The sequence below is a fragment of the Hyperoodon ampullatus genome (assembly GCF_949752795.1).
Source record: "Hyperoodon ampullatus genome assembly, chromosome: 6".
Classification (NCBI taxonomy): Eukaryota; Metazoa; Chordata; class Mammalia; order Artiodactyla; family Ziphiidae; genus Hyperoodon; species Hyperoodon ampullatus.
Genome location: NC_136919.1, coordinates 70,843,830 through 70,862,550, shown reverse-complemented (window position 1 = coordinate 70,862,550; position 18,721 = coordinate 70,843,830). Strand labels below are relative to the sequence as shown.

The 18,721-nt window shown below is 37.1% G+C and overlaps 1 protein-coding gene across 1 annotated transcript in view; it reads right to left on the bottom strand.

The window, feature by feature from the left end:
* The window catches only part of PLGRKT (plasminogen receptor with a C-terminal lysine), a 47,726-nt gene that overhangs the window by 3,969 nt on the left and 25,036 nt on the right, over positions 1 to 18,721 (bottom strand). Inside the window, exon 4 of the mRNA XM_079706252.1 lies at positions 491 to 621. Within this exon, the coding sequence (XP_079562378.1) occupies positions 491 to 621 (131 nt within the window). The remainder of the gene's footprint in view (positions 1 to 490; positions 622 to 18,721) is intronic.

Sequence of the window (18,721 nt, the reverse complement as noted above, 5' to 3'; positions counted from 1 at the left end):
TCCCCTTTTGGGAAGAATATCCTCCATTTCAGAAGTTACTTAATTCTTCTATGGAAATAGGATTTGCTTACCCATAATCCCTCAGCAGATTCTGCAGTTCTTGGGTAGGGTCTATGATTTGTTCATCTTTATTTGATGTTGAGGCTCAGATTACTCATTTTAAAAATATTTTAAGTATTGATATCTATCCCTTAGGGACTGTGGGGATGAATTTGTAGAGACTTCCTTCTGTCTTGGTGCAAAGTCAGTACTCTCTCTTACTTATAAAATGGAGAAAAGTACAGAAGAAATCTAAGAAACTAAAGGAAGAATTAACTATTACTATCCTGGTTCTACAGAGTTACCGCCAAGGACTTAGCTATCAGGGTTACTTTGTTTGCCTATACGTGTACTATTTGGATCAAAGTCCTATCTTGGCCAACTTAATAATATGATCATGGCAGAGACAAAAAGAAGTAGAAGAAAATTTTAAAGTAAGTAGCAAATATACCCAGCTGTTAAAGAGACGGCTGCAACGCCAAAAAAAGTTCCAAAATACTTGAGGAATTCCCGAGACCAAGCAATCTGCATAGCCATTTGTCTTTCTCTCATTTCATTCTGCATCATTAGCTGCCTTTCCAGCTGAGGACAGAACAAAAGACAAAGTGTGGTTATTCATCTTTTGAATCCGAGTACAGAGTTAATAATTTGCTTTTCTAGTGGATTTTCTTTCTTCAGTAGCTTTAATTCATGTTTTTTCTTTTTTTAATCTCAAGAGACTTTGACTAAAGTCCCTCTGGACTGCTAGCCCCAACTGTAAACTTGGCAGTGAAATCTGGAATATATATGGAATAAGTATGATATTCTTCTTCAGCTCTTGTATGCATGTAGTCTGGAACGTTTATCCAAGCCCAAAATATATGTTCAGCTTACTATATGAAATGTGAGAAAAATATCTATGTGCCTTTAAATACAGAAACACTTTATTGGCCTTAATTACCATTTGCACTGAAATCATTTTGTCTTCCAAAACCATCCAACTCCACACTGAAATTCATTTGAAGTATTGGGTCCATATTGCATCATAATATGATGGTAGAGGGGGTATTATTTTGAGATATCAATAGAGATTTTTCTTTGCCACATTTTTCTTGTTGCCTCAAGTCCTTCACCACTTTAGTCAGTGCCTTTCACTGCCTTAGAACAGAAAGCAGATACAGCCCAGAACACAGGAGACCGTATTCTGAATGGATTTTTAGAAAATACATAGGAGAAGCAACGGTCTGAAAGCCCAAGCCCATTATTTTGAAAGAGTTAGATTCTTGAGAGAGGAAAGAGCTCTTTTTAAATTCTCAAATCTTGGCACTGTGTATCATTAGCAAAGCCTAGAGGATAGCAAGCATATAAACCATAGTGTGAGAGGAATGAGTGATAATGTGACTCAATTTTCCTTCCATGCCTTCTTTCTCCTGTGGGAGGGGACTGGAAGAGGAGAATAAGATTTTATGAAAAAAGATGGGGCTTGGCTCCGTGACCCCTCGTGGGGGTTGAAGCCCCAGGGGATGTGATGGATTTCGAGTTTGAGAATCCTCAGACAGAGAGCACTTGTAGTTCTGCCTCCTGTCAAGAATTCTGGGAAGGGGCATCTAAAGTAAAGCAGAAATGGTTGCAGAGCAGATCTAGGCTTATAGAAGGCCTGAGAGAGGCCACCCCAGTCTCCCTCAGCTGCCAAGGGTTGTGGATAAAGTCTGCAAGGTTCCCAGGTCAACGTGGAGAGGGTCATAGAAGGTAGCTGATAATTGAAAGCATGTGGCTTACCAGAGCGTCACCAAAGCCTAGGGCCCAGGAACCTAATAATAGACACTTGGGTAAAAACTAAGGATATTCAGAAACTCTGAATACCCTAACTTTACTTATCTATAAATCTGAAACTATTCTAAAATTTAAGTTTATTTTTTTAATGGTTATAAACAAATCTTATATTCTAGGTCTCTACTCTCTACCAATAAGAATAGAAGCAATCATCTCCATATATCATAGGGAAATTGTGAAAATCAGCAAGACTGTATATCTGCAATAAACTAAGTCTAGAGTTGAAAAAACATCCATGCAGACCCCCTCTTTCATGGGCAAAAAATCCTGATGAAGGACATCATTGAGCTATAATGCTAATTATCAATTAAAACTTTATTAATTACCACATACTTTATAAAATTGTGTTTAAAGTCACAGGTCTAGGTCCAAATACATTTTAAAATTCAAATTAATTAATAAATTTTATCACCAAACTTTTTCAATAGACATAAGGGGATAATTACATTAATGTAATTATTAATTTACCAGTAATAGGCATTATTTAACTAAATGTACATTCATTTTCACCCTTCTTCCCCAAATATTGACACTAATAACGAGCAAAAGAGAACACGTACAGTAAGTTTCTATAACAGTCTTTAACCCAAATCATAAATATAAAATTCTTTATCCTATTTTAAAAGAATTTTACACCTTTTTATAATAATTATTTTCCTATCTCTGTTACTTTTGATACTGCTTTATAGGACAATTTGAAATTAAAATGTTCCTCATTATGACTTCAGACTAAGATGATTTTACAGGCTTAGCTGGTACTAGTTTAACAATTACAGAGCCACAATTAATTTTAAAGAGAATATAATAAAAGGGAGCTAGCTTATTAAAAATTATTGTTCAGGGGCTTTCCTGGTGGCACAGTGGTTAAGAATCCACCTGCCAATGCAGGGGACATGGATTTGATCCCAGGTCCGGGAAGATCCCACATGCCACAGAGCAACTAAGCCCGTGTGCCACAACTACTGAGCCTGTGCTCTAGAGCCCGCGAGCCACAACTACTGAAGCCTGCGTGCCTAGAGCCTGAAGCCCACACACCTAGAGCCCGTGCTCTGCAACGAGAAGCCACTGCAATGCGAAGCCCGTGCACTGCAACCAAGAGTAGCCCCCACTTGCTGCAACTAGAGAAAGCCCGCGTGCAGCAGCAAAGACCCAACGCAGCCAAAAGTAAATAATAAATGAATTAATTTAAAAAATCATCATAGCGTTTCTTTAAAAAAAATTATTGTTCATAGTAGGAGAAACCACATTCTGACCACCTTCATAAAACTGTTACATTCACTCTTGTGTATTTTAACTCTTCAAATTTTTTGTTTAAAAAATATTAAGGGCAGCCACAAAATTACTGACCTCAGTAATTTGTCAATCTTTTGAGTCTCAGAAGGGGCAACTATGTAAAGATCCACAGACCATTTAATACGTTTCCCTTTAATACAATCTTAAAATGATTAAATTTCATGTGGATACATAAAACATTTTCACAGCACAAAAAAGGCAATGACATTGTCCTATAAATTATCTTCATTGTAGTTTTAATTTTTTATTAATTAGAGCCTTTCCTATTTTTGAGAAATAATTAGGCCAACCTTGAAAAAAATCCATATACTTCTGTGTTTTTAGTTTCCAACAGTCTTTTAATTTATGCATAATATATTCACATGTAGTAGAAAAGTTGTCTTTTTATTTGCCTAACTGTACAATGTCAAAAAGCTATTCTGCATGTTTTGTCACCAAAGAGATTTTGTTTTTATCAGAAATGAATATTTTATATTTGTCTATGCCTTTTTAAAATTAACAGAGACATTATTGATACCTTCTAAACTAAAAGCAAAATCAGAATTTCAGGTAAACAAACCATAAAGATCATTAAAATAAAGCAACCATAATGAAAGCTGTGACAAGTGGCATTTAACTTTAACTTGCTCTACAGATATTTTAAATGTTCAACATCCAGTAAGTAGTTTGGGAAGAATCTGGAACGGGAAATGAATAACAAATTGAAGCTTTTAAAAAATAAGTCCAGGGCTTCCCTGGTGGTGCAGTGGTTGAGAGTCTGCCTGCCAATGCAGGGGACACGGGTTCGAGCCCTGGTCTGGGAAGGTCCCACATTCTGCAGAGCAACTAGGCCCGTGAGCCACAACTACTGAGCCTGCGTGTCTGGAGCCTGTGCTCCGCAACAAGAGAGGCTGCAGCAGTGAGAGGCCTGCGCACCGCGATGAAGAGTGGCCCCCGTTCGCTGCAACTAGAGAAAGCCCTCGCACAGAGACAAAGACCCAACACAGCCAAAAATAAATAAATAAATAAATAAATAGATAGATATAAAAATAAGTCCATTGTTTAATCAATGACTTTTGAAAATAAAAAAATTGAAGTATTATTCAGAAGCTTAAAAGCTTTGGTTACAGCATCTTGTTACATACCTTCCAATAAAGATTACAACAATTAAATCCACTCTTACTCTCAGATGTTTGTAAACAATAAGGTCACCCTATGTAAAAACTAAGAATTCCAGTTTGGCAAAAGCCCTTTATATTACTTATGGATTCTAAAATATATGGACTTTCTCCAGCAAGATCAGAAGCTGCTGACAAGATGAGTAGAGCCTGGGAAAGAATGAAAGATCAATGACGTTCTCGTCCATTATCTAAAATTCTTTAAAGACATAGCTGCTAACAGTGTCTGGTACATTATAAAAGCTATTAACTGAAGTTGAAGGCAATTCCAGAACTTAAGTAAAAAACAATAATAATCATATTTTCTTTTATCCTAGACTTCCTCATCTTAAAGGGTACATATTTCTTACTCTGATACTTAATGTTCCTCTATGTCAATCCTAGCTGTGCACAAAGCTAAGACTTCTATTCTATAATACTTAGAACAAAAAATCTTAGAAACAAAATATGCTTCAAAAATAAAATTAGAAAATCATTAAGATATTGTAAGATGCTTACTTCTACTTTATTGTGGCAGCTGATACACTGATAGGAATAATAATGTGGCTCACCAGGTGCTAAGCACTGTACTTAATTTACATATTTTGACTTTCCTGCAAAACCCTATGAGGCTGGTCTATGAGTTGAAGATAATGGAATCCACTCCAATTAGTAATTTAAACAGAATGGGAATTATTGCAAGGTATTTGGCAGGTTAAGAATTTCTAGGGGAGCCATGGAAGTTAGTTTGTATTCTATACTATCAGGAATAACATAGCAGGGAGAAATGCTCAGCCAGAACAGGGGACTCTCTTATGGGAACCCCACAGCTACTGCCTTCTGTCATAGATGCTCAGAACCAAATACTGAAATTCCACCTCCACATTCCCAAATGTCAGTCAGCTCCACTACAGTGATTACAAGAAGATCCAACATCTTCTAGAAGCTTTATACTGCCCATGTCCACCTCCCAGGTTTCCTTCAGGTGTGCCTAGATGGCAGAACCATGTCAGATGTGAAACCCAGCTGCAAGAGTCTGAGAAATCTGCCTCTGGCTTTCCAGCCTCTGTTGTACTGGCAGGCACGCCATAAGGGAGTTGGATGGAATGGAAGCTGAGCAGAGGATGTTTTGACTCAGTTTACAGTTGAGGAAACTGAGGATCAGAGTTCAACTGATTTTTCCTGTGGCCTCAGTTATCAAATGGCAGATCTAGGATTCAAACCCAGGCCTGCCTGTTCCAAGGCCCAACCTTGCAGTCTACTCTCAGTTCACTGGCAATAATCAAGTCAATGTGGAAAATGGGAGTAAAGCAGGCAGGGTATGTTGTTACCATCTGAAAAGCCTTTGGCCTTCTATTATAATTAATACAAGAATTTTAAAAAGACACTGTGTAACGAGCTCTAAATTTACCGGGATACAGCCTGACCTGAATTAATCTGTTTAATTCCCCTTAAAAGAGCCCCTCTACACACTGTCTCTGATTTTATGCCCCCATCCCTGTAGTGATTTCAGTGACCAGCACTCTGAATGTGATCCTCCTAAGGCCCCTGTGACCTCCTCCTCGTTGTCATATCTAATTTCTCAGAGAACTAGGGGCAACCACCACATCCAAATGATGACCATGGCCTGCAGACTTGATTTCTAAACAATTTCTTGAGATGTGGCCTCTCCTACGCTGTTGCGCAAGCGTGGGTTTGGGGCTCAGGCCAAGGGCCCTGGGAGAGAACAAGGCCAGCCTGTGGCTCTATAAGGAAACTAGTGTCTGTGCTCAAGGTGAGGGCAGAAGAGGAAGCTAAGGAAGTTCTGAAAAGTCAAGACCTGCTCCCCTTCCATAAATGAAATACAAAGGGGAAAGGCAACTCCTAAAAACAAAGAGGTACTAGAACCTTTTCCAGAGAAGGTCTTTCAAATCCAATCCTCTATTTGTTTACTTTCCCTTAGAATTTTTTTCTCCTCCATCTCCTCTTGGTCTTCGCAGCTCCTGGTGATATTATCACTTTCCAGGATCCAACTACCACTTCTTGCTGATGACGTCTGAATTCTAAATCTCTACCCTGGAGCTCTTTTCAGTGGTAGATTGTGTTTCCAACTGTCTTCTGAGCATCTCCACGGGGAGATAGACAGCCAAGTCTTACCTAAATGTCTCTGCACACCTCTTAAATCCAGCCTTCTTCCTGCTGTTCCTGCTCCAGCTCCGAGCATCATTACCCATCAACAAAAGCACTATATTACCACCAATCTGTCTCTATCCTAGTTTCTTCTCCCTCCAATCCATCTTTTATAAGGCTCTCTCTATATTTATTTACATTTCTATTCCTATCTCAAAAGCAATCTCATATTACTTTCCTACTTAAAAAATTTTACTGGTTCTTTAATTCCTAGACATGACATGGCCTTTAAAAATCCTATTCCAATTTACCTCTTGGGCTTCATGTCCTGCTAGTCTTCCCCTAGACCACAGCCAGCAATCCTTACCCAGACTAGGCACGTTCATCTTTCCACAGCTTTTTGCTTATAGAAAGAGACAGACATTGGAGTCACTTGGACTGGGTTCAAATTCTAGTTCTGTCACTAACTTGCTATGTGATTGTGCACAAGCCCCCTAAATGTCTTGACTCCAATTTCTCCATCTCTAGGAGCAACACAGTTACCTTACAGGGATGCTCTCCTAAAGAAGATGGCATATTTGAAAGGGAGTTTTGCACTGCAGGCATTGGAATGTGTTAGACCCTCTGTCTTGCTTTCTCCTCTTGTCTCCTGTCCCAATGGTTACCTAGACTTAGAGCCTTTTTCCTTCACTATCTTCCCTCTCTCTTTCTAGGACAGTTCACCTGTTTTCTGACTTCAAAGTTTCTCTTTGCTGAAGATGCCCACATCTCTATCTGGAGCCCCATCAACTCACTGAGCAATGCTGCCAGCTGCAGTTGGCTGACTCGTGTTCCTGGTACTACACTGAATTCAGCACTCCCTGCACTGTGACTGTTAGTTCCTCCAGACCAGCCCTCCTGCCAGCTCCTTGTACTCCTCAGAGGCTCCATGATTCTCCGAGAGGAATGAAAACTTTGGTTTCCATCTTCAACTCACTCTTCTTCTTAACCCCCCACGTATCTAGTTAGTCCAGAAATTCTACCACCAGCTTTTCCTCTGAAATCTTCCCTTTTCTCCATTCTTGCTGCCTCCCCTGAAATCCAAATCTCTATCACCTTAGACTTTGGGTACTGCAATGGCCCCATGTTATCCTTATATGTCTAGCCTGTGGTATAGATCTATTAACAAAAAAGCACTGTGGCCCAGAAGTTAATACTATGGACACTGGAGCCAGACTGCCTGAAATTGAAGCCTGGCTCCACCACTTGCAAGCTGTGTAGCTTCTGGCAAGTTCTTGCATCTCACTGTGCCTCAGTTTTCTCATCTGCAAAATGGGGCAAATGACAATGCCTACCTTAAAGGGTTGTTGTAAGGATTAAATGGGCAAACACATGTTAAGGTCTTAGAGCAGAGCTTTAATAAAGATTCAATAAAAGTTAGCTGCTATTATTTGCCTCGAAAATAGACATAAGATTGCAAGATTATTTTAAAATATTTTAAATTAAACATAATAAAAAGTTCTGCTCCTGTCATTCCCCTGCTCAAAAACTTCTAAAACTTCTGTTTTCTGCCACATCATGTATAAATGCTCTACTCAGCTTTCTGAGCCCTCTGGACCAGATCTGTGCCCAACCTCATTTTCTACTGTAGCCCTTCCCAGCTTTGGTCAGCTGGACTTCCTGCAGTTTTCCAAATGTGGCTCTATCTGACTCTTCCTGGCCTTGTGACCTTAGGTGAGTCACAGCATGTCTAAACAGCCTGTTTTCTCATCTGTAAAGTGGGGATAATAACAGTACCTTCCTGGTGGGATTTTTTTTTTATGAGACTAAAAAGGAATTAAAGCATCTTTTTTTTTAACATGCCTGTAGTTGTTGAAGGAGAGCAGGCTTGTATGGGAAAAGCAGCAGCAGTCTACATAGTGTCAATCAGAAATACATTTCTGTAAATCTTGAAGCCTAGGGAGGTAAAAATACATTTCAGGAGAAAAAGACAAAGTTTCCACAGAAATGAACATAGTATCCTTAAAGGCTAATGGTTATTGAGTCATTTACTCTTTATAACAGTTTGGCAGGTGTCACTAATATTCCATTTTTCCAGATGAGAAAACTGGTGGTAAGAATGATTAAGTAACTTGCCATTGCCTGTAGCTCTCGTACATCCTGGGTGTTTCTTTTACTTCTTAGTAATACTACTTAACACCTTTTATAATAATAGCCAGGAAATTAATAAAGTACTTATTTTCAGAATACAAGCCAAGGCAAAAGAGAAGTAAAACAAAATAAAACAAAAAGACAAAACTAAACCCCAATGAATACAACTGTGACCATGTAGAACATTCTTTAATTAGTTTCACTTCTATCGTCTCAATGAGTTGTGTGTGCTTCTGACCCTACATTTCAGTATCCATGGAATCCCCAAAACTAGAGGGTTTTTTTTAATCCAATAAAAAGTATTTCTGTACTTTGATGTGCTTGTCTTACATTTATAAGTAATATAAAATAATTCTTCTAAAATGCTTCAGAAGATGGAGGAAGCCAAAGCAAGAAATAAGAGGGATTAAAAGCATTGTTGAACAAAGGACTTTCCACCTGGTTGACAGGAATTTTTTAAAAATTTGCTTGACAAACTGATTCGAAAAGTCCCTTGGAGGAGAAACATCCCACAACATGGATGAACCCCAAAAATATTATGCTAGGGAAAGAAGCCAGACACAAAAGACCACAAATTGTATGATTCCACTTCTGTGAAAGATCCAGAAAAGGCAAATCTATGGAGACAAAAAGTAGATTAATGATTTCCTGGGTCTGGAGTTGGGATCAAAGATTTACTATACTTGAGCACAAGTGAACTTTTGGGGATGATGGAAATGTTCTAAAACTGGATTATGGTGATGGTTGTACAACTCTATAAAAATACTAAAAATCATTGAATTGTACCCGCACAATGTGTACCCCTACAGTTTTAGAGTTTGTGAATTACTCAATAAAGATGTTTAAAAAATAGAAGTAGGACAGAGTAGCCTTTCAGCATCAGTAAGTAACAGCATGCGTTTATTTTAAATCATTAACAAAAATGATGATGCTTTGTGGTTATATAGCTGCCTGACCACACAATTATTCCTGTGTCTTAATGAGGTTTTTCATGTTCCACTCTCAAGAACTGTTCAGAAACATCTGAGCCACTTGGAAAGGAATAACTCTATTCAGATGCAAAGACTTTATAAATCATTTTATAATAATATATTCCATCTTTATATTTATCAAAGAGGGAAGAAAAAACTTTTTAGCATTATATATATAGTCCTTTTCATAAATAATTAGTTTTAAGCTTTATATTCCATACATTTTCTATTTTCATACTAAAACACACCACCAAAATTTTCCTTGCAATGTCAAGAGGTGGGGAGGATATTGTTTTTTCTCTGTAAATGTTTCTATTTTCTCTTCAAGCATTCCTATCCCTAATACTCATATCACCCTCCCTGGGTATTATACCTTATTTGCCCTAAAGAGGTGCAATATATACCACAGCAAATTTTTGGTTAAAAGGGTGGGTTGAGCTGATCTATCTTACTTTAAAACACTGCTCAAATATCGGCTCATCACCAGTTTTGCAAGCTATTTTGGGAGCTCAGCTTAGATGGCTGTTAATCTAGAGATTCTTTTATTTAGAGGAAAATACATTTATACAGCAGCTAAAATCAGAATCCAGTTAACACCAGAAGGTTAACCTAGTGATATAATAATTGTTAATGGGAAGAATTTGTGGGGCAAGTCATTTCCAATTCTAATTAATTTTAGGCAAGCCTTTAAATTAGAAATTTATTTAAACCTGCTTTCAATATGAAAACAAAAGTAGATTGTGGAAAGAATTCATTATTTAGTTATCCATTTCTGGGAAAAGATACTTCTGATAATTCATGTTCATATGAATTTAAAAATAAAATATCATTTCACTATTATAAGAAAATAATCATTAATTCCTGAAATGGAAAAACATGTTATTTTTACATGTTGTCCTGTTCTGATTTGTATGCATCTCAGAGTTCTGCAGAAAGGTGAGCCTGACCCAGTCAAGACCAATAAGTCTTAGATTTGCTGTTTAATCCCTGTAGTGACACTCATTTCTTTTCAAATACAATGATAAATAAAAACCTAAACTAAATAGCCACAGATAGGGAGAGAGAGTCAAACTGAGAAATAAACATAAATGTAATTAGAGTTTTATGTCATAAGATTTTTTTGTGCTATAAACGTTTTCACACAGGCTTTTTGTAAACATAAATTTTTTTTTAGTGGCTTCTTTTTTAATTTTTATTTTATTTTGGAGTATAATTGATTTACAATGTTGTGTTAGTTTCAGATGTACAGCAAAATGATTCAGTGTCATATGTATATTTTTTTTCACATTCTTTTCCCATTTAGGTTATTACAGAATATTGAATTGACTTCCCTGTGCTATACAACAGGTCCTTGTTGATTATCTATTTTATATATAGTAGTGTATATATGTTAATCCCAAACTCCTAATTTATCCCTCCTCACCACCTTTCTCCTTTGGTAACTATAAGTTTGTTTTCTAAGTTTGTGGGTCTGTTTCTATTTTGTAAATGAGTTCATTTGTATCTTTTTTTAGATTTCACATACAAATGGACAAATATCATATGATATTTGTCTTTCTCTGTCTGACTTACTTCTCTAGGTCCATCCATGTTGCTGTTAATGGCATTATTTCATTCTTTTTTATGGCTGAGTAATATTCCATTGTATATATGTACCACATCTTCTTTATCCATTACTCTGTTGAGGGACATTTAGGTCGCTTCAATGTCTTGACTATTGTAAATAGTGCTACAATGAATATTGGGGTGCATGTATCTTTTTGAATATATGCCCAGGAGTGGGATTGCTGGATAATATGGTACCTCTATTTTTAGTTTTTTAAGGAACCTCCATACTGTTCTCCATAGTGGCTGTACCAATTTACATTCTCACCAACCGTGCAAGAGGGTTCCCTTTTCTCCACACCCTCTCCAGCATTTATTGTTTGTAGACTTTTTGATGATGGCTATTCTGTAGTTTTGATTTGCATTTCTCTAATAATTAGCGATGTAGTGCATCTTTTCATGTGCTTTTTGGCCATCTGTATGTCTTCTTTGGAGAAATGCCTCTTTAGACTTGCCCATTTTTTGACTGAGTTGTTATTTTGATATTGAGCTGCATGAGCTGTTTGTATATTTTGGAGATTAATCCCTTGTCAGTCACATCATTTGCAAATATATTCTCCCATTCTGTGGGTTGTCTTTTCATTTTGTTTATGGTTTCCATTGCTGTGCAAAAGCTTTTAAGTTTAATTAGGTCCCATTTGTTTATTTTTGTTTTTATTTTCATTACTCTAGGAAGTGGATCAAAAAAGATATTTCTGTAATTTATGTCAAAGAATGTTCTGCCTATATTTTCCTGTAAGAGTTTTATAGTATCCAGTCTTACGTTTAGGTCCTCAATCCATTTTGAGTTTATTTTTGTGTATGGTGTTAGAGAATGTTCTAATTTCATTCTTTTTACATGTAGCTGTCTAGTTTTCTCAGCACTACTTATTGAAGAGGCTGTCTTTTCTCCATTGTATATTCTTGACTCCTTTGTTGTAGATTAATTGACCATAGGTGCATGGGTTTATTTCTGAGCTTTCTATCCTGTTCCATGATCTATATTTCTGAGACACATATTAATCAAATTGACAAAAATTAAAGACAAAGAGAAAATATTAAAAGCCACAAGGGAAAAGCAACAAATAACATACAAGGGAATCCCCATAAGGTTATCAGCTGATTTTTCAGCAGAAACTCTATAGGCCAGAAGGGAGTGGAACAATATATTTAAGGTGATGAAAGGGAAAAATGTACAACCAAGAATACTCTACCCAGCAAGGGTCTCATTCAGATTCGACTGAGAAATCAAAACCTTTACAGACAAACAAAAGCTAAGAGAATTCAGCACCACCAAACCAGATTTACAACAAATGCTAAAGGAATTTCTCAAGGCAAAAAAGAAAAGGCCACAACTAGAAAACAAGAAACTTATGAATGGAAAAGCTCACCAGTAAAGACAAACATACAGTAAAGGTAGGAAATCATCCACACACAAATATGATATCAATGGGAGCAATCGTGAGAAGAGGAGAGCACAAATGCAGGATATTGGAAATGCATTTGATATTAAAAGAACAGCAACTTAAAACAATCTTGTATATATATAGTCTGTTATATCAAAACCTCATGGTAACTACAAACCAAAAATCTACAATAGGTACACAACAAAAAAGAAAAAGCAACTGAAACACAACACTAAAGATAGTCATCAAATCACAAGAGAAGGAACAAAAGAGGAAGGGAAGAAAAAAGACCTACAAAAACAAATACAAAACAATTAAAAAGATGACAATAAGAACATACATATCAATAATTACCTTAAATGTAAATGGATTAAATGCTCCAACCAAAAGACACAGACTGGCTGGATGGATACAAAAACAAGACTAGTACATATGCTGTCTACAAGAGACCCACTTCAGATCTAGGGACACACACAGACTGAAAGTGAGAGGATGGATAAAGGTATTCCATGCAAATGGAAATCCAAAGAAAGCTGGAGAAGCAATACTCATATCAGACAAAACAGACTTTAAAATAAAGGCTGTTACAAGAGACAAAGAAAGACACTACATAATGTTCAAGGGATCAATCCAAGAAGATATAATAGTTGTAAATATATATGCACCCAACATAGGGGCACCTCAATATATAAGGCAAATGATAACAGCCATAAGATTTTCTTTTATAATCCTCCTGAATGTTTTATTTTCATAAGAAAGAGGTACTTTTTTTTTCTTTTTTTTTTTTATTTAACAAATTTAATCAGTTATACATATACATACATTCCCATATCCCATCCCTTTTGCGTCTCCCTCCCACCCTCCCTATCCCACCCCTCCAGGTGGTCACAAAGCACCGAGCTGATCTCCCTGTGCTATGTGGCTGCTTCCCACTAGCTATCTACCTTACGTTTGGTAGTGTATATATGTCCATGCCGCTCTTTCGCTTTGTCACAGCTTACCATTCCCCCTCCCCATATCCTCAAGTCCATTATCTAGTAGATCTGTGTCTTTAACCGCTATGTTCTTCATGACATTTTTTTTTTCTTAAATTCCATATATATGTGTCAGCATACAGTATTTGTCTTTCTCTTTCTGACTTACGTCACTCTGTATGACAGACTCTAGGTCCATCCACCTCATTACAAATAGCTCAATTTCGTTTCTTTTTATGGCTGAGTAATATTCCATTGTATATATGTGCCACATCTTCTTTATCCATTCATCCGATGATGGACACTTAGGTTGTTTCTATCTCTGGGCTATTGTAAATAGGGCTGCTATGAACATTTTGGTACATGACTCTTTTTGAATTATGGTTTTCTCAGGGTATATGCCCAGTAGTTGGATTGCTGGGTCATATGGTAGTTCTATTTGTAGTTTTTTAAGGAACCTCCATACCGTTCTCCATAGTGGCTGTACCAATTCACATTCCCACCAGCAGTGCAAGAGTGTTCCCTTTTTTCCACACCCTCTCCAGCATTTATTGTTTCTAGATTTTTTGATGCTGGCCATTCTGACTGGTGTGAGATGATATCTCATTGTAGTTTTGATTTGCATTTCTCTAATGAGTAAAGATGTTGAGCATCCTTTCATGTGTTTGTTGGCAGTCTGTATATCTTCTGTGGAGAAATGTCTATTTAGGTCTTCTGCCCATTTTTGGATTGGGTTGTTTGTTTTTTTGTTATTGAGCTGCATGAGCTGCTTATAAATTTTGGAGATTAATCCTTTGTCAGTTGCTTCATTTGCAAATATTTTCTCCCATTCTGAGGGTTGTCCTTTGGTCTTGTTTATGGTTTCCTTTGCTGTGCAAAAGCTTTGAAGTTTCGTTAGGTCCCATGTGTTTATTTTTGTCTTTATTTCCATTACTCTAGGAGGTGGGTCAAAAAGGATCTTGCTGTGATTTATGTCATAGAGTGTTCTGCCTATGTTTTCCTCTAAGAGTTTGATAGTGTCTGGCCTTACATTTAGGTCTTTAATCCATTTTGAGCTTATTTTTGTGTATGGTGTTAGGGAGTGATCTAATCTCATACTTTTACATGTCCCTGTCCAGTTTTCCCAGCACCACTTATTGAAGAGACTGTCCTTTCTCCACTGTACATTCCTGCCTCCTTTATCAAAGCTAAGGTGACCATATGTGCATGAGTTTATCTCTGGGCTTTCTATCCTGTTCCATTGATCTATCTTTCTGTTTTTGTGCCAGTACCACACTGTCTTGATTACTGTAGCTTTGTAGTATAGTCTGAAGTCAGGGAGCCTGATTCCTCCCGCTCCATTTTTTGTTGTCAAGATTGCTTTGCCTATTTGGGGTCTTTTGTGTTTCCATACAAATTGTGAAATTTTTTGTTCTAGTTCTGTGAAAAATGCCAGTGGTAGTTTGATAGGGATTGCATTGAATCTGTAGATTGCTTTGGGTAGTAGAGTCATTTTCACAATGTTGATTCTTCCAATCCAAGAACATGGTACATCTCTCCATCTATTTGTATCATCTTTAATTTCTTTTATCAGTGTCTTATAATTTTCTGCATACAGGTCTTTTGTCTCCTTAGGTAGGTTTATTCCTAGATATTTTATTCTTTTTGTTGCAATGGTAAATGGGAGTGTTTCCTTGATTTCACTTTCAGATTTTCCATCATTAGTATATAGGAATGCCAGAGATTTCTGTGCATTAATTTTGTATCCTGCTACTTTACCAAATTCATTGATTAGCTCTAGTAGTTTTCTGGTAGCATCTTTAGGATTCTCTATGTATAGTATCATGTCATCTGCAAACAGTGACAGCTTTACTTCTTCTTTTCCGATTTGGATTCCTTTTATTTCCTTTTCTTCTCTGATTGCTGTGGCTAAAACTTCCAAAACTATGTTGAATAAGAGTGGTGAGAGTGGGCAACCTTGTCTTGTTCCTGATCTTAGTGGAAATGGTTTCAGTTTTTCACCATTGAGGACGATGCTGGCTGTGGGTTTGTCATATATGGCCTTTATTATGTTGAGGAAAGTTCCCTCTATGCCTACTTTCTGCAGGGTTTTTATCATAAATGGGTGTTGAATTTTGTCGAAAGCTTTTTCTGCATCTATTGAGATGATCATATGGTTTTTCTCCTTCAATTTGTTAATATGGTGTATCACATTGATTGATTTGCGTATATTGAAGAATCCTTGCATTCCTGGAATAAACCCCACTTGATCATGGTGTATGATCCTTTTAATGTGCTGTTGGATTCTGTTTGCTAGTATTTTGTTGAGGATTTTTGCATCTATGTTCATCAGTGATATTGGCCTGTAGTTTTCTTTCTTTGTGACATCCTTGTCTGGTTTTGGTATCAGGGTGATGGTGGCCTCGTAGAATGAGTTTGGGAGTGTTCCTCCCTCTGCTATATTTTGGAAGAGTTTGAGAAGGATAGGTGTTAGCTCTTCTCTAAATGCTTGATAGAATTCGCCTGTGAAGCCATCTGGTCCTGGGCTTTTGTTTGTTGGAAGATTTTTTATCACAGTTTCAATTTCAGTGCTTGTGATTGGCCTGTTCATATTTTCTATTTCTTCCTGATTCAGTCTTGGCAGGTTGTGCATTTCTAAGAATTTGTCCATTTCTTCCAGGTTGTCCATTTTATTGGCATAGAGTTGCTTGTAGTAATCTCTCATGATCTTTTGTATTTCTGCAGTGTCAGTTGTTACTTCTCCTTTTTCATTTCTAATTCTATTGATTTGAGTCTTCTCCCTTTTTTTCTTGATGAGTCTGGCTAATGGTTTATCAATTTTGTTTATCTTCTCAAAGAACCAGCTTTTAGTTTTATTGATCTTTGCTATCGTTTCCTTCATTTCTTTTTCATTTATTTCCGATCTGATCTTTATGATTTCTTTCCTTCTACTAACTTTGGGATGTTTTTGTTCTTCTTTCTCTAATTGCTTTAGGTGCAAGGTTAGGTTGTTTATTCGAGATGTTTCCTGTTTCTTAAGGTAGGATTGTATTGCTATAAACTTCCCCCTTAGAACTGCTTTTGCTGCATCCCATAGGTTTTGGGTCGTTGTGTCTCCATTGTCATTTGTTTCTAGGTATTTTTTAATTTCCTCTTTGATTTCTTCAGTGATCACTTCGTTATTAAGTAGTGTATTGTTTAGCCTCCATGTGTTTGTATTTTTTACAGCTCTTTTCCTGTAATTGATATCTAGTCTCATAGCATTGTGGTCAGAAAAGATACTTGATACAATTTCAATTTTCTTAAATTTACCAAGGCTTGATTTGTGATCCAAGATATAATCTATCCTGGAGAATGTTCCATGAGCACTTGAGAAAAATGTGTATTCTGTTGTTTTTGGATGGAATGTCCTATAAATGTCAATTAAGTCCATCTTGTTTAATGTATCATTTAAAGCTTGTGTTTCCTTATTTATTTTCATTTTGGATGATCTGTCCATTGGTGAAAGTGGGGTGTTAAAGTCCCCTACTATGAGTGTGTTACTGTCGATTTCTCCTTTTATGGCTGTTAGTATTTGCCTTATGTATTGAGGTGCTCCTATGTTGGGTGCATAAATATTTACAATTGTTATATCTTCTTCTTGGATCGATCCCTTGATCATTATGTAGTGTCCTTCTTTGTCTCTTCTAATAGTCTTTATTTTAAAGTCTATTTTGTTTGATATGAGAATTGCTACTCCAGCTTTCTTTTGGTTTCCATTTGCATGGAATATCTTTTTCCATCCCCTTACTTTCAGTCTGTATGTGTCTCTGGGTCTGAAGTGGGTCTCTTGTAGACAGCATATATATGGGTCTTGTTTTTGTATCCATTCAGCCAATCTGTGTCTTTTGGTGGGAGCATTTAGTCCATTTACATTTAAGGTAATTATCGATATGTATGTTCCTATTCCCATTTTCTTAATTGTTTTGGGTTCGTTATTGTAGGTCTTTTCCTTCATTGTGTTTCTTGCCTAGAGAAGTTCCTTTAGCATTTGTTGTAAAGCTGGTTTGGTGGTGCTGAACTCTCTCAGCTTTTGCTTGTCTGTAAAGGTTTTAATTTCTCCATCAAATCTGAATGAGATCCTTGCTGGGTAGAGTAATCTTGGTTGCAGGTTTCTCTCCTTCATCACTTTAATTATGTCCTGCCACTCCCTTCTGGCTTGTAGAGTTTCTGCTGAGAGATCAGCTGTTATCCTGATGGGGATTCCCTTGTGTGTTATTTGTTGTTTTTGCCTTGCTGCTTTTAATATGATTTCTTTGTGTTTAATTTTTGACAGTTTGATTAATATGTGTCTTGGCATATTTCTCCTTGGATTTATTCTGTATGGGACTCTCTGTGCCTCCTGGACTTAACTATTTCCTTTCCCATATTAGGGAAGTTTTCAACTATAATCTCTTCAAATATTTTCTCAGTCCCTTTCTTTTTCTCTTCTTCTTCTGGAACCCCTATAATTCAAATGTTGGTGCACTTAATGTTGTCCCAGAGGTCTCTGAGACTGTCCTTTGTTCTTTTCATTCTTTTTTCTTTATTTTTCTCTGCATCAGTTATTTCCACTATTTTATCTTCCACCTCACTTATCCGTTCTTCTGCCTCAGTTATTCTGCTATTGATCCCATCTAGAGTATTTTTCATTTCATTTATTGTGTTTTTAATCGATGCTTGATTCATCTTTAGTTCTTCTAGGTCCTTGTTAACTGTTTCTTGCATTTTGTCTATTCTATTTCCAAGATTTTGGATCTTGGAAATAGAATCTTGGATCACCTTTACTATCATTATTCTGAATTCCTTTTCAGGTAGACTGCCTATTACCTCTTCATTTGTTAGGTCTGGTGGGTTTTTATCTTGCTCCTTCTCTTGCTGTGTGTTTTTCTGTCTTCTCATTTTGCTTATGTTACTGTGTTTGGGGTCTCCTTTTTGCAGGCTGCAGGTTCGTAGTTCCCGTTGTTTTTGGTGTCTGTCCCTAATGGCTAAGGTTGGTTTAGTGGGTTGTGTAGGCTTCCTGGTGGAGGGGACTAGTGCCTGTGTTCTGGTGGATGAGGCTGGATCTTGTCTTTCTGGTGGGCAGGTCCACGTCTGATGGTGTGTTTTGGGGTGTCTGCAGACTTTTTATGGTTTTAGGCAGCCTCTCTGCTAATGGGTGGCATTGTGTTCCTGTCTTGCTAGTTGTTTAGCATAGTGTGTCCAGCACTGTCGCTTGCTGGTCGTTGAGTGAAGCTGGGTGCTGGTGTTGAGATGGAGATCTCTGGAAG